At 47.0% G+C, this 24,860-nt stretch overlaps 2 protein-coding genes across 7 annotated transcripts; one reads left to right on the forward strand and one right to left on the reverse strand.

The window, feature by feature from the left end:
* Positions 1-1,495: 1,495 nt before the first annotated feature.
* On the reverse strand, positions 1,496-2,737 carry LOC139248238 (histone H2B-like). Its single transcript, XM_070871986.1, has 2 exons — positions 2,420-2,737; positions 1,496-1,570 (listed from the first exon to the last, which is right to left on the reverse strand). The coding sequence occupies exons 1-2, from the start codon at positions 2,735-2,737 to the stop codon at positions 1,496-1,498; spliced, it is 393 nt and encodes a 130-aa protein (XP_070728087.1).
* Positions 2,738-14,107: 11,370 nt separating this feature from the next.
* LOC139248250 (zinc finger protein 3-like) lies at positions 14,108-24,515 on the forward strand. Of its 6 annotated transcripts, none has more exons than XM_070872006.1 (3): positions 14,108-14,125; positions 16,908-16,992; positions 23,234-24,515. In XM_070872006.1, exon 3 carries the CDS (start codon positions 23,341-23,343, stop codon positions 24,016-24,018), a length of 678 nt encoding a protein of 225 aa, XP_070728107.1. In that variant the 5' UTR covers positions 14,108-14,125; positions 16,908-16,992; positions 23,234-23,340; the 3' UTR covers positions 24,019-24,515. The 6 variants fall into 6 exon arrangements, with proteins under 6 accessions (XP_070728107.1, XP_070728106.1, XP_070728109.1 ...); XM_070872005.1 differs by having other exon boundaries at positions 14,124-14,170; XM_070872002.1 differs by lacking the exon at positions 14,108-14,125 and adding an exon at positions 14,193-14,534.
* Positions 24,516-24,860: the final 345 nt, after the last annotated feature.

The following is a 24,860-nucleotide window of genomic DNA, read 5'->3' on the forward strand; positions in this document are numbered from 1 at the left end:
CAGCCGGTAGCTTATGCCTCCAGTAGTCTTTCCCAGACAGAACGGGGCTACGGGATGTTAGAAAAGTAAGCGCTTGAATGGATATATGGTGTAAAAAAAATGACCCAGTACCTGTTTGGCAGGAAGTTTGAGCTGGAGACAGATCACAAACCCCGAACGTCCCTTTTGGCTGACAACAAGGCCATCAATGCAAATGCATTGGCTCCCATACAGACGGGCCACTCACGTTAGCCGCCGATGACTACACAATTCAGCACATACCGGGCACTGAAAACTGCACCGATGCACTTAGCAGGCTCCCACTAGCCACCACCGAGGGGCGAACTGAGCATGCAGCTCAGATAGTCATGGCTGTTGATGTTTTCGAAAGCGACAGCCTGTCAGATCAAAATCTGGACAAATAGAGACCCACTACTGTCTTTCGTCATGAAATGTGTCCTAAATGGGGACTGGGCAGCCACGTACGGGGCATTCCCTGAGGAATTCAAACCATTTCACAGACGCAAGGATGAACTCTCGATTCAGGCCGATTGCCTACTGTGGGGAAACCGTGTAGTCATGCCCCAGATGGGCAGAGAGATGTTCAACAGAGAACTCCACAATGAACACACGGGCATTGTGATGATGAAGGCAATTGCCAGGTCACACGTTTGTTGGCCAGGGATAGATGCAGACCTGGAATTTTGAGTTCACAGATGCAACACGTGTTCCCAACTGGGCACTGCGCCCAGGGAAGTCCCCCCTTAGCCCCTGGTCCTGGGCCGCCAAACCATGGTCATGTATCCATGTGGACTACGCAAGTCCTTTCATGAGAAAAAATGTTTTTGGTTGCAGTAGACGCCTACTTCAAATGGATCGAGTGTGACATTCTCAATTCAAGCACATCCTCCGCCAAGGTAGAAAGGCAACGTGCAATGTTCGCTGCCCATGGTCGACCGGACGCCTTGGTCAGCGACAATGGCACGTGCTTTACAAGCATTGAATTCCAGGACTTCATGGCAGGAAATGGTATCAACCATGTCAGAACGGCCTCAAATGGACAGGTGGAACGAGCAGTGCAGATATTCACACAGTGGATGCTCAGAATCCAAGGGGGTTCCTTACAAAGCCGCTAATCATGCCTCCTGTTGGCCAATAGATCCCGACCACACTCGCTCACAGGGGTTCCACCCGCAGAGCTGCTAATGAAAAGGACACTCTAAACCAGGTTATCCATTATACACCCCACCATGAAAGAAATTGTTGAGAGCAGGCGCCAGTCACAATGTGACTACCATGACGGGAATGCGAGGGCGCGATGCATTGACTCTGTCTTTGTCTTCAACTACGCTGCAGGGCTTAAATAACTTGCAGGCTCTGTGATTGCCCAAAGAGGGAAATAGGATTCTGATAGTTAAACTTACCAATGGACAAATCTGCCGCAAACACGTTGATTAAACAAAAAGGGAATTCAGCAACACCATAGAAGAAGCAGAGGAAGAACACGATATCGAGTTCACTCCTCCACATGTGAGCGAACATCGGAACCAAGCCGAGGAGAGCCCAGTGACTGTGGGCAGTCCGGACGGGCCTGAGGCACGGCAAACAGCAGACACTCAGGCCAACGCCCAACAACTGGATCCCCAATTCAAGCGCTCTACAAGGCAGCGTAAACCACCAGAGAGACTTAACCAATGATCCCAATAAGACTTTGGGGAGAGGTGATGCCATGTATTCAACTGTCATTGTAACCCATGTATAAACTGACCTAAGTTGTACCCCGTGAGAACATTGACCATAAGGGGGTGCATTTGTGGGAGAGACTCCTAACCTGGACTTTCAGGTATAAAAGTGGAAGCTCCACCCATTATCACCACTTCAGTGCTGGCTAATAAATGTTACTGGCCACAGAGTGACCTTCTCTCAAGTATGGGCCTCCTGTGCATTTATACTGTATAGTAAGGACATATTAGACAGAGTGTTCAAACTGCCCTGGTTATAGTCTATATAAGAACTCCCATTCTGGATTGTTATACTGCGGGGAGTGTCGGGTTAATAAATGAACTGACGCAACAGGAATTGAAAAATAAATGTGATAAGTACTTGCGAGAGAGAATGTGTGACTGAAATCTGAGTCTCAGCCCCTAAACATGCTTTTAATTCGGCAGGCGGTGTATATGAACAGGTCTGAGAGTGAAGCTGCTTATCTGAGAATTCAAAACTAAATCTACAGCTGGAACTCCAAAGGTTCTCACACAATTGTTCAGGAAATAATTAGTGATTTAAGTTTAAAGGGAGATGCATTTGTGCAGCTCTTTCAGAGAAATTGTGGGTGGCTCTTAAAAGAGCAGTTGTGTTTGGGTTTGATCTCTCAGGACAGCGCGCAGTTTTACTTGGAGCTGTTGGACTTGGTCACCGCCTTTGTCCCTTCCGACACGGCGTGCTTGGCCAGCTCCCCGGGCAGCAGCAGGCGCACGGCGGTCTGGATCTCCCGGGAGCTGATGGTGCGGTGCTTGTTGTAGTGGGCCAGGCGGGTAGCCTCACCCGCGATGCGCTCCAAAATATCGTTCACAACCGAGTTCATGATGTCAATGGCCTTGGAGGAGATTCCAGTGTCGGGGTGAACTTTGTAGATGTATATGGAGTAATTCTCCTTCCCCCCCTTCTGCGCTCCTTGCAGCCCTTCGGTGATGTTTTCTTGATTACTTTCTTGGTGGTAACTATTTCCCGGGAGGGGAACGGGCTCAGCGGCCGCCATCTTGATCAGGGCGGTTCTCACGGCGCTTGTGTATTCCTTTGTGCAGGGACAACGTGTGGGCGGGGCTTCAGGGTGTATGTCAGTTTGATTTGTCACATGTTTGTGCCCAGGTCAGTGACCCCAGAAAGAGAGCCTTGCTGTGCTGATTGTTGTCTGGTGACCCTTGGCCTGGGCTCATCCTATTGTTCCAACCCTGGCTCACCCTATTGGGCCATCCCATGCTCACCCAATTGGGCCATCCAAAGCTCACCCTATTCATCATCAGCAAAGGCAGTCGCTCGAAATCGAGCAGGTCTTGATCCAACTCTAAAAGTGAGTTCTCAGGTGACTCAACAGTCCAATACGGGAATTACAGTCTCTGTCCCAGTTGGGATGGACGGTGGTTGAAGGAAAGGATGTGTGGGACTGGTTTGCTGCACGCTCCTCCCCCTGCCTGTGCTATATTTCTGCATGCTCTCGGCGATGAGACTCGAGGTGCTCAATGCCCTCCCGAATGCACTTCCTCCACTTCGGGTAGTCTTCGGCCAGGAACTCCCAGGTGCCGATGGGGATGTTGCACTTTATCAGACAGGCTTTGAGGGTGTCCTTGAAACGCTTCCTCTGCCCACCTTAGGAACGCATGCCATGCAGGAGTTCCTACTAGAGCATTTGCTTTGGGATTCTTCTGTCAGGCTTGTGAACAATGCGGCCCGCCCAGCGGAACTGGTCGAATGTGGTCAGTGCTTCAATACTGGGGATATTGGCCTCGTCAAGGACGCTAACGTTGGTGCATCTGTCCTCCCAGGGGATTTGCAGGATCTTGTGAAGACATCGTTGATGGTATTTCTCCAGCAATTTGAGTTGAAAGCTTTCAGCAAGCACATGGTCTTCAGGACTGTGTAATACACCCCCTCTGTATGGCTCAGAGATGTGGACGCTATACAGAAGACATCGCACCCTATTGGGCCAGCACTGATACACCCTATTGGGACACCCCGGCCTCACCCTCTCAGGCCAGCCCAGGCTCACCCCATTGAGCCAGCACAGGCTACCCTATTGGGCTAACCCGGCCTCACCCTATCGAGCCAATCCAGGCTCGCACTTTCGGGCCAGCACAGATTCACACTATCGGGCCAGCACAATCTCACAATATTGGGCCAGCACAGGCTCATCCCATTGCGCTATCACAGTCTCACCCTATCGTGCCAGCACAGGTTCACACTATCGGGCCAGCACAGATTCACACTATCGGGCCAGCACAATCTCACAATATTGGGCCAGCACAGGCTCATCCTATCGGGTCATCACAATCTCACCCTATCGGGCCAGCACAGGTTCACACTATCGGCCAGCACAGGCTCACCGTTTTGGGCTAACCCGGCCTCACCCTATCGAGCCAATCCAGGCTCGCACTATCGGGCCAGCACAGGCTCACACATTTGGGCCAGCACAGTCTAACTCTATCGGGCCAGCACAGTCTCACACTATCGGGCCAGCACAGTCTCACTCTATCAGGCCAGCACAGTCTCACCCTATTGGCCCAGCCCAGGCTCACCCGATCGGCCCAGCACAGTTTTACACTATCGGGCCAGCACAGGCTCACACTATCGGGCAGCACAGGTTCATCCTATTGGGCCAGGCCAGGCTCAGCCTATGGGGAAACACAGTCTCACCCTATTGGGCCAGCACAAAAGACCCAGTGGCCAGCAGAGAATATCAGCATCTCATTGATTTTATTCTCACTTTGAACACAGGTGGTGCAGGTCTGAACCCAACCATGTAAGGTGGAAATGATCAACATCCTCGGCATTTGAATGTTGAAGCAGGAATTTTTGTCTGTTCTCTCTGTGGGACAATATTTCCAACATCTGGGAAAGCACCACGACACACAAACATCTGCGTGAGATTGTTCCAGTGCACTAGAAAGAGCTTCAACCAGTTACACAGCCTGAAAAAACTTCGCACCATTCACAGCGGAGAGAAGCTACACGTGTTGTGTGTGTGGAGAAATCTTCAACTGATCGTCCAAACTGGAGAGACACAAGGACACCCACACCATGGAGAAACCGTGGGAATGTGGAGACTGTGGGGAGGGATTCAGCTCCCCGTCTGATCCAGAAATTCATTGTCACAGTCACACCGGGAAGAGGCCGTTCACCTGCTCCGTGTGTGGGTAGGGTTTCACTCCATCATCTGCTGAAACACCAGCGATTTCACACTGGGGAAGTGTGGGAAGAGATTCATTCAGTTATCTGAATTGCGAGTTCACAAATAACTGCAGGGGTTTGGTTCTACTGTTATTACTGCTGTTAATCACAGTATGACTGAATCATGTTTGTTCTCTCAGTTGCGATTTGTTTCTGCTGATGTAAATCATTCTGAAAACTGGGCTGGAGTTTAATATTTTGATATTTAAAATTACACAATGTGTCAATATTTGATATCTCTGTGATAAGAGGCGACTATTGATGTCGTGTTACCGACTGCTCCATTTGAGGCCTTTTCTCCTTTCTAACTCTCGATTGTTTCCATTCTCATGCCTTTGATTACTCTCAGGGACAAGTCCCAGTTCCACACACCTTCCAGAGTACCACTCATTGCCTTGGTGTCCAGGTTAGGGATAGCTAACACGCCCGGGATCACTGAACACAAAATTCAGTCTGTTAATCACTTTCATTGACAGGACTTGGCATTTGCCTACAGCAGTTGTTGATATAAGCGACTGCATCTCTTTCCACTCTCAGCTCGTAAACGGCCTCTCCCTGATGTGTTTTCACCCGACGCGCATCTCCATCTATTCCCACTGTCCCCACATTTACAGTGTTGAGTCAGTTGGGCACACGAATCTCAAAGGCAAACGATTGGTTGAAGGTGCATCCACACACAGAACATATGGCCTGTTTCTCCCCGCTGTGATTGGTGTTTTTCCAAAGGCTGATGATAAGGTGATCCTGATGAATCCGATGATTCCCTCAAATCTTGACGTGATGGTTGATTTGAGATTCCAAGCTGCAGATCCTCCTCTTCTCATACCCTGCGAATGGAGGTTACAAAAGTTGTTACTTTAAGTACAGGATATAAATTTCCACTGTGATAGGCATCAGAGCCGAGTTCAATCCTTCCCTCAAGTGACATCCACACACGTCCCTGTTGATGTCACTGGATCGGTATCAAAAGCAAGGGCACTGTATAATTTTTACATATATTTAGCCCAGTGGTAGTGAGGACAATTAGAACCCCTGAACTGCTGCTTTGACTGAGAACAACTTACAGCCCAGATCAAGGACCCAACTTGGGACCTTCCCAGTCATTATTGCAGAGCCTTCTAAAATTTGTGGGGTTGGGGGAGGGTTAGAAAGAATATTTTCAAACAAACTTAAATCCACCTTTAAACAAAACCTTCGTCGCAATGCACAATTCTGAAATCCTTTCAAATATAAAAGCAAATCAAATGGATCATCAAAAACAACTGAAACATTATAGAAAGGCTCAAGTCACTGAAAATAAATAGCATTACAATCACTGCACAGTAGTGAAGGGAGCAACTTTTAATGGGAACTCGGCTTGTCAAGTCCTCCGACATTGCGAGATAAACTGGACTGTTCTTTTACGTATAATTAGGTAGATAAAATGGAGTCCCTGTCCCTTTAAATATCTGCTCCATTCCTCCAGGCAGCAGGAGGAGCAATAGCGTGCGGTATCTTTATATCCTGATGCAGCAAGACCGAATAAAAGATATTGGATCAGCTTAAGCACAACAAATGAAAAGTGTGCACACAAAGTCTTTGCTATATATATATGTGTAAGTGTGTGTGTGTGTAAACTAAACACATCACTCTTATTGTTTGCTCGTGAATTCCACAGAGATAAGCTATTATCTTCGCCAGTTATTTTTCAGCATTTATTTCCTATTATTAATGATGTAATTGCAGATTGTTTAATCCCTTTACCATTTATTGATGACCCATTGTCCGGTGTGCCCTTGTTTAGAAAGTGATGTCACAATGACGATTCCGTTACCAAGGTGACCGTCTGTCCGCAGTATTCAGTGGTAAGGGGATTAAATCACACCGAGGTTAATGAGCAGCCACCCACCAGTCTCTGCACTTTATTGTCCAGTGATCAGCTTACCATTACATAGAAGCTCCTAGATTTACTTCCAGTGTGTATGACTTGTGTAAGTGATGTTGAAAATGAAATTGTCGGGGGAAAAGAGGATTTGGGGGAGGGGTTTGGAGAGAAGGGTGAAAGAGGAGTTGGGCTGAGGGTTTGACAGAAATGTGGTGATAGAGGAGTTGGGGTGAAGGGTTTGGAGAGTATGGGCGAAAGAGTAGTTGGGGAGGGGTAGTTGGAGAGTAGAGGTGAAGGAGGGGTATGAGTGAGGGGTATTTACTACCCATTAATTGCCTTTGTTGAACTATGATGGGTTTATTTGTCCTTTAAATTGTTTTGTATTGTGTGTTCCACTGAAGTTAGACATGGGGCTGCAGTTCCTTGCAGGCACTGGGCTGTTTCTGGTGAATTAATGTGGGTAGTGTTAATTGGGAATAGATTTTGGTGGGATCATTCTGTGCTGAATGCCTTGCTGGTCTGCGGGGTTGTCCACAGTCCCAATGTTGAGGTGCTGTTGACAACAAATCCAGGATTCCCTTGCATTGTGACACCAAATCCAGGGACCACTTACATTGTGACACCAAATCCAGGGACCACTTACATTGTGACACCAAATCTGATATGTCCTTACTATACCGTATAAATGCACACGAGGCCCATACTTGAGAGAAGTCACTCTGTGACCAGTTACCTTTATTACCAAGACCTCAAGTGATGAAGGTGGGTGGAGCTTCCACTTTTATACTTGAAAGTCCAGGTTAGGAGTGTCTCCCACAAGTTCACCCCATTGTGGTCAATGTTCTCAAGGTGTACAACTTCGGTCAGCTTATACATGTGTTACAATGATAGTTGAATACATGACATCACCTCCCCGCAAAGTCTTATTGAGATCACAGGTTAAGTATCTCTGGTGGTTTACACTCCCTAGTAGAGCGCCTGAGTTGGGGTTCCGGTTGTTGGACGCTGGCCTGAGTGTCTGCCGTTTGCGCTACCTCAGGCCTGTCTGGACTGCCCACAGTGACTGGGCTCTCCTCCACTTGGTTCCGGTGTTCAGTCACCTGTGGTGGAGTAAACTCTACATCGTGTTCTTCCTCTGCTTCTTCTATGGGGTTGCTGAACCTCCTTCTAGTTTGATCCACGTGTTTGCGGCAGATTTGTGCATTGGTAAGTTTAATTACCAAAACCCCAATTCCCCTCTTTGGCAATCACAGAGCCTGCAAGCCATTTGGGCCGTGCAGCGTAATTAAGGACAAAAACAGTATATTGACATCAATAATTGCGCCCTCTCATTCCTGTCATGGTAGTCACACTGTGACTGACGCCTGTTCTCAACAATATCTTTCATAGCAGGGTGTATAGGGATAACCTGGTCTTGAGAGTCCTTTTCATTCGCAGCTCTGCGGGTGGAACCCCTGTGAGCGAGTGTCGTTGAGACCTATTGGCCTACAGGAGGCGTGATAAAGCACCTTTGACGGGAACCCCCTTGGATTCTGAGCATTCCCTGTTTGATTATCCTCACTGCTCGTTCCGCCAGGCCATTTGAGGCCGGCTTGAACGGTGCCATTCTGACATGGTTGATTCCATTGCCTGCCATGAAGTCTTGGAAATCAATGCTTGTGAAGCACGGGCCATTGTAGCTGACCATGACATCCTGTAGACCATGGGCGGTGAACATTGCACGTAGAATTTCTCCCGTGGCAGAGGATGTGCTTGAATTTAAAATGGCACACTCAATCCATTTGGAGTAGGCGTCTACTACAACTAAAAACAGTTTTCCCATGAAAGGACCTGCGTAGTCCACATGGATGCGTGACCATGGCTCGGCGGGCAAGGACCAGGGGCTAAGGGCGGCTTCCCAAGGTGCGTTGACCAGCTGAGCACACGTGTTGCACCTGCGAACACAAAGTTCCAGGTCTGCATCTATTCCTGTCCACCAAATGTGTGACCTGACAATTGCCTTCATCATGATAATGCCCGGGTGCTCATTGTGAAGTTCTCTGATAAACACCTCTCTCCCCCTCTGGGACATGACTACTCGGTTTCCCCATAGTAGGCAAGCGGCCTGAATCTAGAGTTCATCCTTGTGCCTATGAAACGGTTTAAATTTCTCAGGGCATGTCCTGTACGTGGCTGCCCAGTCCCCATTCAGGACACATTTCTTAACTAAAAAGACATTTAGCGGGTCTTTATTTGTCCAGACTTTAATCTGACGGGCTGTCACAGGTGAACCTTCGCTTTCGAAAGCTTCAACAGCTGTGACCATCTCAGCATCATGCTCAGTTGCCCCCTCAGTGGTGGCAAGTGGGAGTCTGCTGAGTGCGTCGGCACAATGTTCAGTGCACTGTCTGTGCTGCATTGTGTAGTCATAGGTAGCTAACGTAAGTGCCCACCTCTGTATGCGGGCCAACGCATTCGCATTTATGGCCTTGTTGTCGGCCAAAAGGGATGTTAGGGATTTATGATCTGTCTCCAGCTCAAATTTCCTGCCAAACTCGGGCCTTCCAAGAACAATTCTTTTACGTCAGCCTGTGCCAGAAGCAGTGTGGGAGGTGTCTGCTCTTTACAACGGAGGTGTTCACAGAACTCTGCCACCTCTTGTAACCAAACCTGCAGCCTCACACCATGACAAGGACAGCGCTGCTACTAGCTGTGAAGGTGACCGTGATTCTGAATTTCCTCAGTCTGGGATACTTCCAGGCAGACTTCTCTCTTTCCAGAGAGAAGCAGGTAGAGCATGGGCCATGTAATGTTAACAGTTTGTTGGAGCATAACAAGTTGTGTGCTCTATCAAAAGCAACTTTCCTGGCTGTTCCCCCAGACCCAATCGCGAACTTTGCGTGCGAGCACGTGTAGCGGCTCTAATAGCATGCTCAATTTGGGAAGAAAATTCTCAAAATATTTCAGGAGCCCCAGAAATGAATGCAGCTCCGTCGTGTTACGGGGTATGGGTCCTCTCCGGATCGCTTCCGTTTTGGACACAGTAGGTCTGATCCCATCTGCTGCTACCCTCCTCCCCAGGAATTCTACCTCTGGAGCTAAGAATACGCACTTTGCCTTTTGCAGTCGCAGACCTACCCGGTCCAGTCTGCGTAGCACCTCATCCAGGTCATGGAGGTGTTCTTCAGCATCGCGACCCGTGATGAGGATGTCGTCCTGAAAAACCACCGTCCTTGGAATCGACTTGAGGAGGCTTTCCATATTTTGCTGAAAGATCACGGTGGCTGATCGAATCCCGAACGGACGTCTGTTATACTCAAACAACCCCTTGTGTGTCGTGATGGTGGTCAGCCTTTTCGACTCACTCTCCAGCTCCCGGTTCATGTGAGCTGAAGTCAGGTCCAATTTTGAAAAAGGTTTGCCAGCGGATAGTGTCGCAAAGCGGTCCTCCGCTCTTGGTAGCGGGTACTGGTCTTGGAGTGACACCCGATTGATGGTGGCCTTGCAAGCGTCAAATATCCTGATCGACTCATCCGCCTTGAGCACCGGTACAATCGGGCTCGCCCAGTCACTGAATTCAACTAGCAAGATGATGCCTTCCCTCAGCAGGCGGTCCAATTTGCATTCTATTTTTTCCCGCATCGCGTACGGCACCGCTCTGGCCTTGTGGTTTACTGGCCTGGCGTCCGGGTTTATGTGAATCACTCCCTTAGCCCCTATGAAAGAGCCGATGCCGGGTTGAAATAATGAGTCGAATTTGTCCAGGACCTGTGAGCATGATACTCGCTCCATAGAAGAAATGCATTGACATCGTCCCATTTCCAGTTCATGACAGCAAGCCAACTCCTCCCCAGTAGTGTAGGACCGTCCCCCAGGACAATCCAGAGTGGCAACCTGTTCTCCTAATGATCTCCGTAGCCGTACATCAATCGGCAATAATTTTGGCCTCCTTGCCTTGGACACCCACAATCTTTCAAACTGGTTGATACTCATCAAGGACTGGCTGGCCGCCGTGTCTAGCTCCATTAATACTGGGATGCAATTGAGGAGCACTTTCATCATTATCGGTGGCGTCTTGGTAAATGAACTGTATATGTGCTCCACGTGAACTCGCTGAACTTCAGCTTCCAGTGATTTTCCCCAGTATTTATTTGGCCTCGTAGAGCTTACATCGGGCCCGTCCTCCTCGTACATTAACCTGGCTTCAGGCTTCCTGCACATACGCGCCAAATGACCGCTGACGTTGCAGTTTCTGCAGGTATATTGCTGATACCTGCGGGCTCTGGTTGGTGTTTGGCTCCACACCTCCAGCATGAGCTGGAGGACCCGTTGTTTGAAACAAAAGGTCCATTACCAGTCGATCGTCTCTGACTGTCTCTGTAACTCTCCTTAAGTGTACCATTAACAGGTGTTGATGGCCCCATTACTGGCCGCATTGTCCATTGCAATCGTATGAATCACCGTTCAGCTAGCCATTGTCTCTGTTGAATTCCCTTTTTGGGTTCGACTGCACGCTGGGGCATGTCCGATTGCCCTTGTCTGCCTGGAGAACTGTGTGCCGCGTTAACAATGTTGACTCCCTGGTCGTTTGCCGCATTTGAGCCAAGATTTTAGTCATACATCATTCTGGTCTCTTCCTCCCCTGAGATAAATGTCTGGGCTATCAGAGCCGCCGCTTCCAAGGTCAAGTCTTTGGTCTCAATCAGGTTCCTGAAAACCCCAGCATGCCCGATGCCCTCAATAACAAAGTCTCGCATTATCTCCGCTCTGCCTGTATCTGTGAACTTACATACACTCGCCAGTCGCCGGAGATCTGTCATGAAGTCAGGAACGCTTTTCCCTTCTCACCGCCAGTGCATGTAAAACTGGTGTCTCGCTATGTGCATGCTGCTTGCAGGTTTAGGGTGTTCACCGATCAACTTACTGAGCTCTTCGAACGTCTTGTCCCCAGCTTCTCTGGTGCTAGAAAGGCCTTCATCAGGGAGTATGTTCTGGATCCACAAACCGTCAGGAGATGAGCTCTGCGTTCGTCGGCCGAATCTTGTCCCAACCATTCCTTAGTGACAAAACTTTGCTGTAGTCTCTCAAAGTCGTTCCAATCATCGCCAACACAGTACCTCTCTTCTCTGCTACCCGTGGCTATGCTCACGTGGTTTAAATCCCAGTTTCTCGTCGCCAATGATATGTCCTGACTATACAGTATAAATGGATACGAGGCCCATATTTGAGAGAACGTCACTCTGTGACCAGTTACCTTTATTACCAAGACCTCAAGCGATGAAGGTGGGTGGAGTTTCCACTTTTATACCTGAAAGTCCAGGTTAGGAGTGTCTGCCACAAGTTCACCCCTTTGTGGTCAATGTTCTCAAGGTGTACAACTTAGGTCAGCTTATAAATGGATTGCAATGATAGTTGAATACATGACAACATCCAGGGACCACTTACATTAAAACACTAAATCGAGGAACCACTTGCATTGTGACTCCAAATCAGGGGACCACTTGTACTGGGGCATCAAATCCAGGGACCACTTACACTGAGACATCAAATCCGTGGACCCCTTACACTGAGGTACCAAATCCAGGGACCAGTTACAATGAATCATCAAATCGAGGGACCACTTACAATGAGACTACAAAATTACAGAATGACACAGAAATGAGCCATTCCTACTAACCAGTCCGTGCCGGTGATTATGCTCTGCTTGGTAATGAGAGAGCCTCAGTATGGAGAATGGTCATGCCGGTGAAAGCAGCTCTAGTGGGAGAGGTGGGTAATGAATGAAGAGACGATGGAGGAATCAGACGGTGACTGGTGGGGCCTGGTGACAGATTATTGTCAGAAGTCCTTTTTAGGCCGGTTGATGATTAGATATAATCAGTGCAACAATTGTATCTATCTGTTATTGTTCCAAAATACACAAATCTAATGTCACTAATTTATTTTTCCATGAGAAATGTAGAGATTACGATGTGTTGTTGTCAGAAAGAAGCGAGGAAACCAGGCTTGCGCAGGAAAGAAGGTTCCTTGAATGAACACATTGTGAGGCTGTTTTGTGACTCGGCTCTGTGAGGTTAAAAACATGAAATGGAAAAGAGCATGTCCAGTAACACTTACATTGCCAATAGTGCTTTCTAAGTTAATCATTATATCCTAAGCCGAATATCCTATTGACTATCCCAATCACGAATCCCAATCCTAACAAATAACCACAAACCACAACCACTAAACCTACATCTAAACCCAGCCCTAAACCAAGGCTAAGAACATAAGAAATAGGGGCAGCAGTAGCCATCTGGCCCCTTCAGCCCACCCCGACATTCAATAAGATCTTGGCTGATCTGATCTTGGCCTCAATTCCATTCCCCTGCCCTCTCCCCATAAACCTTGTTCCACTATCTTTCAAAAATCACTCTATCTGCAACTAAAATATTTTCAGTGACCCAGACGCCACTGTTCTTTGGGGTAGATAATTTCAAAGATTCACGACCCTCTGAGAGAAGAAATTCCTCTTCATTTCCATTTTAAATAGGCGCCCCCTTACGCTCAGACTTTGCCACCTAGTTCTCGATTACCCCACAAGAAGAAACAGAGATCAGTGGGGAAGCTGAAGACCTGATAAAGGAAATATTTAAACAGTTATTTTGATGCAAGAAATATTGCAAGGTATGTTCGTAACAAGTAATTGTAATCAACTAACCCATCAATATTAGCAAAGGCAATTTCAAAGGTCAGAACATTTCAAAGTTGATCACATGCAGTTTGTGTGGAGATCTATTAACCACATTCAACAATCGTTAAATACAGAAAATAACAGATTTACCGTCTTACGCAAGATAGTTCTTTCAAGGGTTGGTTGAAAGGAACGTCAAATGAGTGTAAAGTGAGTCACGCCGGTTCAGTCTGAGACATCCACAAGCCGGATACTCAAATGAAACAAGTTTGGGATTTGATGTGGGAAAAGATGAATTACGTGAGGTGAAATAATCTAGAGTAAGAAAAGGCCCAAAATGGAAGGGAAGGGAACATTAATTAGTCTCTTTTTATGGAGAAATGAAATATTGGACACACGGTGTTTGAAACAAGCTGATTTATTCAGTATTGAGACAGAACATTACTGTCCAGCTCAGGGACAGGGTTATACAGAGCAGCAGGAACAATGACTGAGGGCCAGAATGAACATGGTTCAGTGCCCAATGGGGGCCCAGTAAATCCTGTCCCGTTCTCTCACGTGGTCTTTGGTATTTACCCAGCATTCCCCGCGACGAAGGATGTGCAGACCCCAGAGACCCAGTGCGCAGGCGCGAGACCTGAATGTGTATGGTCATTCGCGGTGAGTGCAATGGCGGCGTGGAAATGGTGATTATCTGTTCCGCAAAACAGCTCCTACTCCGCGGGGCGGAGGTGAGTAATGGACCAGCGGGGAGCCGGGGAGGCTTCATAAACAACTGGTGCCCGCCAGAAGCCCGGAATAACAACCGGAATATCGGCGGCTGCAGCCTCGAGGCTTTCTACCGGTCACAGGCCCAGGGTAACGGCGGCCATCTTTGTACAGGAAGGCAGGGTTAGTCCTCCGCCATCTTGGTTCAGTGAGCAGCAAAGCGCATGCGCGGCCATCTTGGTAAAGTAAGAGCTGAGTTATTTTATTCTCACACCTCGGATTTCTCTCATTGTTCTGATCTCCAAAGTGTATCGTCCCAACCTGCTCAACCTGTCCTCATCAGAGAACCCCCTCCTCGCCGGAATCAACCTCTGAACAGCCTCCAATGTAAGTATATCCTTCCTTAAACACACAGTATTCCAGGTGTGGTCCCACCAATACCCTGTACACTTGGAGCAGGACTTCTCTGCTTTTTATTCTATCCCCCTGACAATAAAGGCCAACATTACATTTACCTTCCTGACTACTTCCTGAACCTGCAGAATAACTTTTTGTGTTTTATGCACAAACACCCTCAGGTCTCTCTGTCCTGTAGCACTTTGCAATTTTTCTCCATTTAAATTATAATTTGCTTTTCTGTTATTTCAGCCACCGTGGATAACCTCACATTTTCCCATATTATACTCCATCTGACAAATTTTTGCCCACCCATTTAGCCTGTCTATATCCCATTGCAGATTTTTTGTGTCCTCAATTTGCTTTCCCACCCATCTTTGTATCATCAGCAAACTTGGCTACATTACACTCGGTCCCTTCTTCCAAGTCATTAATATAGATTGTAAATAGTTGAGGAGCCAGCACCGATACCAGCGGCACCCCACTGGTTACCATTTGCCAACTGGAAAAAGACCCATTTATCTCTGTTTTCTGTTAGTTAACCAATCCTCTATCTATGCTAATATACTGACCCCAACCCAGTGAGCTTTTATCTTGTGCAGTCACCTCTTATGTGGCACTTTATCAAATGCCTCCTGGAAATCCAAATACACCAAATCCACTGGTTCCCCCTTACCCAGCAAATTTGTCAAAAATGATTTCCCTTTCATGAAGCCATACTGACTCTGCTTGATTGAATCATGCTTTTCCAAATGTCCCGCTACTGCTTCCTTAATAATGGACTCCAGCATTTTCCCAATGACAGATGTTAGGCCAACTGGTCTATTGTTTCCTGCTTTTTGTCTGCCTCCTTTTTTAGAGAGAGCCGTTACATTTGCAGTTTTCCAATCTGTTGGAACTGCCCCAGAATCCAGGGAATTTTGGTAGATTACAACTCATGTGTCCACTATCTCTGCAGCCACTTCTTTTAAGACCCTACGATGTAAACCATAAGGGCAAGGTGACTTGTCTGCCTTTAGTCCCATTATTTTACCGAGTACTACTTCATTATGAATAGTTATTGAATTAAGTTTTTCCCTCACTATAGCCCCTTGATTATCCACTTCGGTATTACTCTCAGTGACCGAGTGTTTTACTCTTATTAAACTGATCTCTGACTGCTTCTGTCAGATATTAACTCCTGCACGTTCCCAGCAAACACTCCCAGTCCCTCGTCCCTCCGATGTTGCTGCAGGATTTCTTTGTGAACGCGGGCTCATGGAGAGAAACATCCTGTACGATATGATCCCAAATTGATCATCTCCAAGGGACAAGGCTTGCAGCTTTAATCATTCTCTGTCCTTTCCCCCAAGGCCCAGTTCCTTTGCTCCGACTCTGATAAAAGTAAATTGGGAAAAGTGCACTTTAATTTTTACAGATTGAATTATTGCAGAGAGCTGCACATGCGCGGTTCAGCCCCACCCCCTGTGTCGATTCCCAGTGAGCAGAAGAGCGCATGTGCCCTCCCCTCCCCCAGCCCTGCCCGTGATCGCCATTCACTCAGTGAGCGGAAGAAGATGGTTTAAAACAGCCAGGAATGGAGACACCGCGGCCCCTGGGTAAGGCAGCGAGCAGCAGCCTCCTTACAGCAGCACAGCGCATTGGGAGCATGTCCGCAGATGGGCTCAGAGATCGGCATTGAGTCCGGGGGGAGTTCAGGGAGAGTCGGGGGCTGTGTGTAAGAGGCAGTGTGGATCAAGAGTCAGTGTCAGTGTGTGGTGTGAGTGGGGGAAGGGAGAGGCCATTCTCGGGCTGTGTGTGGATAGCGTGTGTCCAGGGTAAGGGAGACAGAATGGGCAGAATCTGCTGTTTACAATCTGCTGTTTTCTCTCTCCAAACCAGGAGTGAACGTTCCTGGTTTAGTTCCCTCGGGGGCTGTGTGTAAGAGGCAGAGTGGAGCAGGAACTCGTTCTGGAACATGATGTGAGTGGGGGAAGGGAGAGGCCATTCTCGGGCTGTGTGTGGACAGTGTCAGGTAACAGAGAAAGTAAACCACCTCGCTCTTTCAAATCATTGCTGCTTTCTTTCCCCAAATCAGCAGTGAATGTTCCTGATTCAGTTCCAATCTCACCGTGTCTGTTGTTCTTGGGCAGTGGAAACACAGCCTGACAGTGAGGGTGTGGGCAATTTCACAAAGTGCATCTATTGCAGGCACCAGGAGAGGAGTGTGGGAGAAGATATTTTAAAGACCGTTTATATTGTTTTGGTGAGCTGAGTTCTCCAGAACCATGTTGCTGATGATCAAGAGACACATTGTCGCTCCCTCATATTCTCCCCTGCATCCATATCTTAGAACTAATAATGTTCTCGTATTATTATTCTCAGAGCAAAATTCTTCAGCCAGAACAAATGTGAGCTTTCCTCCACCCGGAACACAAGGAACAGTGCAGGCAGCTCCTTCTCACACACAGTAAGTAGATTATCACTCACAGAGCGCAGAGACACAGAACTGGCCTCAATCCTATTGTCACAGGCAGCAGAAGCTGTCAGTCCCACAGTGATTCGAAGTGGCAGAGTTACATTGTGAATCTTACAGCCACATGGAGCAGTATAATCACATGCTGTTTCACCATTGAAACAGATCACACTGACAGGTACATTAAACACCCACACTCACTTGCCAGAAACTGGCAGGTAGAGAATAAAAGACAATCATCTATCAGAAAAAATGTCCAATAGAATGTATAAACCACACTCGCATATCAGAAGCTGATTAATACAGACCAAAAGCCATCTTCACGTTTCAGAATCTGACAGATTCAGTATTTATACCCCTGAACATACCAGAAGATGACAGGTGCAGAATAAAACCCACATTCCCGTACCATAGACTGAGAGATACAGTATACAACGCACACCCATATATATGAAAGTGACAGTAACAGAATAAAATCCCCACTTGCATACCAGAGAGTGAGAGGTAAAGTGTAAATCCCATGAGCACATGTCGGAAAACTGAAAGGCAGTAAGTAAAATTTTTTCTTGCATCGCAGAAACTGATAGGGGCAGAGTAAAACCCACACACACACACATCAGAAAAATGACAGGTAGAAGGCAAAATCTTCACTCCCATATCAGAGAAATACAGGTTAAAAGTAAAATTGATTCTCATGTTCACATACCAGAGACAAGCAGATACAGAGTAAATTCCATACACACATAGCAGCAACTAACAGGTACAGTCTAAAACATACAATCAAGAAGCAGGAACAAATAGGTACAGTCTAACATAGCAGAAACTGAGAGGCACAGATTAAGCCTGAACACACAACAAAACCTGACAGTTACAGAAAAATACACACACTTGCATATGAGAGACTGAGAAATACAGTATAAAACCCACACTCACACATCAGAGGCTGACTTATTACAATCCTATTCCCATAACATAAATTGACATACAGTGACATGCCCAGACTCACGAACCAGTAATTGACAGGTACAGGGTAAAGACCTCTCTTTCATTCCAGAAACTGACAGGTACAAAGGAAAGCCCACTCACAATTAAGCAGAAACTGGCAGGTATAGAGTAAGGCCCACAATCACATATCAGAACTTGACGGGTACAGAATAAAACCTAGACTCCCATAACAGAAATGGAGATACAGAGAAAGGCCCACACTCACATAGCAGACACAGATAGATACAGAGTGAAACTCAGACTCATTTACCAGAGACCCACAGATTCAGCATAAACACTCACCTCCATAACACAAATTGACAGTTAGAAAGTAAAACCAATAATATAAGAGATTGGGGGTACACAGTAAAACAATACTAACATACTGGAGAATGACGGGTATGGAGTAGAGCTCACATTCACATCACAGAGATGGACAGATACAGCACAAAATACACACTCACTCACCAAGAATGGAAAGATACATTGAAACATTGAAAATAGGTGCAGGAGCAGGCCATTCGGCCCTTCGAACCTGCACCACCATTCTATATGATCATGGCTCATCATGCAACTTCAGTACCTCATTCCCGCTTTCTCTCCATACCCCCTGATCCCCTTAGCCGTAAGGGCCACATCTAACTCCCTCTTGAATAAATCCAACAAAGTGGACTCCACAACTTTCTGTGGTAGAGAATTTTGCAGGTTTACCACTCTCTGGGTGAAAAAGTTTCTCCTCATTTCAGTCCGATAAGGCTTACCCCTTATCCATAGACTGTGACCCCTGATTCTGGACTTCCCCAACATCAGGAACATTCTTCCTGCCTTTAACCTGTCCAGTCCCATCATAATTTTATATGTTGGTATGAGATCCCCTCTCATTCTTCTAAATTCCAGTGAGTATAAGCCTAGCCGAGCCAGTCTTTCTTCATATGTCAGTCCTGCCATCCCAGGAATTAGTCTGGTGAACCTTCGCTGCACTCCCTCAACAGCAAGCACGTCCTTGCTCAGATTAAGAGACCAAAACTGCACACAATACTCAAGGTGTGGTCTCACCAAGGCCCTGTACAATTGCAGTAAGACTTCCCTGCTCCTATACTCAAATCCCGTCGCTATGAAGGCCAGCATGCCAGTTACTTTCTTTACTGCCTGCTGTTCCTGCATGCCTACCTTCAGTGACTGATGCACCATGACACCCAGGTCTCTTTGCACCTCCCATTTTACTAATCTGTCACCATTCGGATAATCTGCCTTCCTGTTTTTGCTCCCAAAGTGAATAACCTCACATTTATCCACATTATACTTCATCTGCCATGCAATTGCCCATTCACCTAACCTGTCCAAGTCACCCTGCAGCCTCTGAGCATCCTACTCACGGCTCACACTGCCACCCAGCTTAGTGTCATCTGCAAATTTGTTGATATTACGTTAAATTCCCTCATCGAAATAATTAATGGATGTTGTAAATTGCTGAGATCCCAGCACTGAACCTTACGGCACCCCACTAGTCAATGCCTGCCATTCTGAAAAGGACCCGTTTATTCCCACTCTTTGCTTCCTGTCTGCCAACCAGTTCTCCCTCCACATCAATACATTACCCCCGATACTATGTACCTTAATTTTGCACACTAATCTCTTGTGTGGGACGTTGTCAAAAGCCTTTTTTAATTCCAAATACACTACATCCACTGGTTCTCCCTTATCCACTCGACTAGTTACATCCTCAAAAAACTCAAGAAGATTTGTCAAGCATGATTTCCCTTTCATAAATCCATGCTGACTTGGACCGATCCTGTCACTGCTTTCCAAATGCTATGCTATTACATCTTTAATAATTGATTCCAGCATTATCCCCACCACCAATGTCAGGCTAACCGGTCTATAATTCCCTGTTTTCTCTCTTTCTCCTTTTTTAAAAAGTGTGGTTACATTAGCTACCCTCCAATCCATAGCTACTGATCCAGAATCTATAGAATGTTGGAAAATGACCACAATGCATCTGCTATTTCTAGGGCCACTTCTTTAACTACTCTGGGATGCAGACTATCAGGCCCTGGGGATTTATCGGCCTTCAGTCCCATTAGTTTCCCTCCAACCATTTCCTGACTAATAAGGATTTCCCTCAGTTCCTCTTTCACGCGAGACCCTCGGTCTCCTAGTTTTTTCGGGAGGTTATTCGTGTCTTCCTTAGTGAAGACAGAACCAAAGTATTTGTTCAACTGTGTCACTCTCCATCTTAATGAAGAATTCTACCATATTATGGTCACTCTTCCCCAAGGGGCCACGCATGACTAATTGCTAATTAATCCTCTCTCGTTATACAAGACCCAGTCTAGGATGGCCTGCTCTCTAGTTGGTTCCTCGACATATTGGTCTAGAAAACCATCCCTTATACACTCCAGGAAATCCTCCTCCACAATATTGCTACCGGTTTGGTTAGCCCAATCAATATGTAGGTAAAAGTCACCCATGTTAACTGCTGTACCCTTATTGCACGCGTCTCTAATTTCCTTTTTGATGCCATCCCTGACCTCCCTACTACTGTTAGTTGTGTTTGTTTACAGACCACCAAACGTTTTCTGCCCTTGTTGTTTCGCAGCTCTACCCATACAGATTCCACATTATCCCAGCCAATGTCCTTCCTTACTATTGCATTAACCTCCTCTTTAACCATTAACTCTACCCCACCTCCTTTTCTTTCTTCAATATTGAATACCCCTGCATATTATGTTCCCAGCCTTGGTTACCCTGGAGCCATGTCTCTGTAATCCCAATTACATCATATCCATTAACAGCTATATGTGAAGTTAATTTGTCCACCTTGTTATCAATGCTCCTCGCTTTGAGACTCGGAGCCTTCAGGCTTCTTTTTTTAACACTCTTTATCCTTTTAGAATTATGTTGTAATGTGGGCCTTTTTGATACAGAATGAAACCCACAGGCAATTACCAGAAATTGACATGTACAGGATAAAATCCACGCTCTCGTATCAGAAACTAACATACAGAGTAAAACCCTCATCCACATACCAGAGATGGACAGATATGATTAAATCCACACTCCCATACCAGACTACATAAGAAAATAAGAACATAAAAAATAGGAGCAAGAGCAGGCCATACGGCCCCTCGAGCCTGCTCCGTCATTTCATACGATCATGGCTGATCCGATCATGGACTCAGGCCCACTTCCCTGCCCGTTCCCCATAACCCCTTATTCCCTTATCGGTTAAGACACTGTCTATCTCTGTCTTCAATATATTCAATGTCCTGGCTTCCACAGGTCTCTGATGCAGCGAATTCCACAGATTTACAACCCTCAGAGAAGAAATTCCTCCTCATCACAGTTTTAAATGGGGGGGCCCTTATTCTAAGATTATGTCCCCTATTTCTAGTCTCCCCAAACAGTGAAAACTTCCTCTCTGCTACCACCTTGTCAAGCCCCCTCATTATCTTATACGTTTCGATAAATCACCTCTCATTCGTTCTTCTCAATTCAATGAGTAGAGGCCCAACATGCTCAACCTTTTCTCTTTAATTCAACCCCTCATCTCCGGAATCAACCCAGTGGACCTTCTCTCAACTTCCTGCAAAGCAAGTGTCTCCTTTCATAAATATGGAAACCAAAACTGCACGCAGTATTCCAGGTGTGGCCTCACAATAACTTGTATAACTGTAGCAAGACCTCCCTGCTTTTATACTCCAGCCCCTTTGCAATAAAGGCCAAGATTGCATTGGGCTTCCTGATCACTTGCTGTACCTGCATATTAACCTTTTGTGTTTCATGCACAAGTACCCCCAGGTCCCGCGGTACTGCAGCACTTTGCAATCTTTCTCCATTTAAATAATATCTTGCTCTTTAATTTTTTTTTCTGCCATAGTGCATGACCTCACACTTTCCAACATTATATTCCATCTGCCAAATTTTTTCCCACTCACTTAGCCTATCTGTGTCCTTTTACAGATTATTTGTGTCCTCCTCACACATTGCTTTTCCTGCCATCTTCATATCGTCAGCAACGTTGGCTACGTTACAGTCGGTCCCTTCTTCCAAGTCGTTAATATAGATTGTAAATAGTTGGGGTCCCAGCACTGATCCCTGCGGCACCCCACTAGTTACTGATTGTCAACCCAAGAATGAACCATTTACCCCAACTCTCTGTTTTCTGTTAGTTAGCCAATCCTCTTTGCATGCAAAATATTACCCCCAGCCCCGTGAACTTTTATCCTGTGCAGTAACCTTTGATGAGGCACCTTGTCAAATGCCTTCTGGGAGTCCAAATACACCACACCCACTTTATCCACCCTGTTCATTACATGCTCAAAGAATTCCAGCAAATTTGTCAAACTTAACTTCCCCTTCATAAATCCATGCTGACTGCCTGACCGAATAATGCTTTTCCAAATGTCGTGCTAATGCTTCTTAAAGAATGAACTCTTCAACATTTTCCCAACCACAGATGTTAGGCTAACTGGTCTATAGTTTCCTGCTTTTTGTCTGCCTACTTTTTAACCGAGCGCGACTCTCAGTCACCGGGCAACACTGAGTGCGGCTCTCAGTCCCCGGGCAACACCGAGTGCGGCTCTCAGTTCCCGGGCAACACCGAGTGCGGTTCTCAGTCCCCGGGCAAGACCGAGTGCGGCTCTCAGTCCCCGGGCAACACCAAGTGTGGCTCTCAGTCCCCGGGCAACACCGAGTGTGGCTCTCAGTCCCCGGGCAACACCAAGTGTGGCTCTCAGTCCCCGGGCAACACCGAGTGTGGCTCTCGGGGCCTGAGTCAGAGCCACCGGGCCCGGCACCAGCAACCCCCGGGGGCAGCACATCCCCCACACCAGGAAAACAACAACTTACATTTCTCCAGCAGGCCCAGCAATTCCCAGCCGCTCTGTACCAGGGTAGGTGCTGGATGTGGAAGTCACTCACTGGCCTCCTGTGTTGGTCTGTTTGTTACATCAGTTTGAGCTGGATGGAGAGGGGGAGAAGCTGCTGGGTTTCACCCCCAGTATTTCTGGGCCCAGTGGGAACAACAATTTACCATGTGGGCCTGTCGAGGGAGGTGGGTTCCCTTCCCTGAAGGACAGTACTGACCCAGATGTGTTTTTATGACAATCCGGCAGCTTTCATGTCACTTTTTTCTAGTGCTGGCCCCACAAATGACCAGATTCATTAAGCTCAATTTCACAACCTGCCTTTGTGTTTTTGTGGGTTCTCTCTCACACTCCCTTTTTCCTGTTTGAAATTCACTTTACAGGGTGTTAAAAGTGGAGGATTTGTAGACTGGAAGCTCAAACCAAACATCACCTCAAGATTTGACAGTCACTCGGTACATCGGGACTGGAATATCATCAGATTTTGACCATGGAAGCAGAAGGCACCGTTCGCAGTGGGGAGAAATGGTACACGTGCTCTGTGAGTGGACAAGGCTTCAGCCGATCGTCCAAACTGGAGAGACACAAGCGCAGTCACATTGGGGAGAAACCATTTAAATGTGGGGATTGTGGGAAACGTTTCAACTACCCGTCCCAGCTGGAAACACATCGACGAGTTCACACTGGGGAGAGGCCGTTCACCTGCTCCGACTGTGGGAAGGGATTCATTCAGTCATCCGACCTGCTGATACACCAGCGAGTTCACACTGGGGAGAGGCCGTTCACCTGCTCCGAGTGTGGGAAGAGATTCGCTGTATCATCCAGCCTGCTGACACACCAACGAGTTCACACTGGGGAGAGGCCTTTTAAATGTTCTGAGTGTGGGAAGGGATTCACTCGGTCATCCCACCTGCTGACACACCAGCGAGTTCACACTGGGGAGAGGCCTTTTAAATGTTCTGAGTGTGGGAACGGATTCACTCGGTCATCCCACCTGCTGAGACACCAGCGAGTTCACACTGGGGAGAGGCCGTTCACCTGCTCTGAGTGTGGAAAGAGATTCACTACCTCATCCAACCTGCTAACACACCAGCGCGTTCACACTGGAGAGAGGCCATTCACCTGCTCTGAGTGTGGAAGGGATTCTCTCTGTCAGGTAACCTGCTGAGACACCAGCGAGTTCACAAGTGACTGCAGGGTTTGGATTCTGTTGTTATTGCTGCTGGTAATCACATCCTGGACTGAATTGTATTCATTCTGATAGTTGGGGTTTATAAATCCTGTAACGCTGATGTTAATAACTCCTGTAACTGGATTGGAGTTTAATATTTGGGATATAGACACACAAATTAGTGTTGCTTTCAACACATTGCTGTGGATTTTTGTCTTTCCCACCTGAGTGTTTAACATCACCTGACTGGAGCTGAGAAAGGACAATCTGTGGGGAGGATTTTACAGGGGGAACAGAACTTTAGCCTGGACACAGTCCTTCAGGGCCACAACAAGATCATCTCATTCTTCTGAACTCCAATGTGTCTCGGCCCTACCTAATCAACCTATCTTCATAAGTCAACCCCCTCATCTCCGGAATCAACTCTGGAATCTGCAGCAGACATGAGCAAGGACTTGAGGCTTATTAAATGGCACATATTTCATTACAGACAAGGTTAGTCTGGGAGTAATGCTCAGTTACAACATGAGAACATAAGAAATAGGAGCCGGAGTTGGCCATTTGAGCCCTCGGGCCTGCTCCGCCATTCAATAAGATCATGGCTGATCTGATCATGGACTCAGTTCCACTTCCCTGCCCGCTGCCCATAATCCTTTACTCCCTTAATCGCTCAAACATCTGTCTATGTTTCCGCCTTAAATATATTAAAAGACCCAGCCTCCACAGCTCTCCTGGGCAGAGTATTTCACAGATTTACAACCCTCAGAGAAGAAATTTCTCATCTCAGTTTTAATTGGGTGGCCACTTATTCTAAGACTATGTCTCCTTGTATTAGTTTC

The sequence above is a fragment of the Pristiophorus japonicus genome, unplaced genomic scaffold (genome assembly GCF_044704955.1).
Source record: "Pristiophorus japonicus isolate sPriJap1 unplaced genomic scaffold, sPriJap1.hap1 HAP1_SCAFFOLD_29, whole genome shotgun sequence".
Lineage (NCBI taxonomy): Eukaryota > Metazoa > Chordata > Chondrichthyes > Pristiophoridae > Pristiophorus > Pristiophorus japonicus.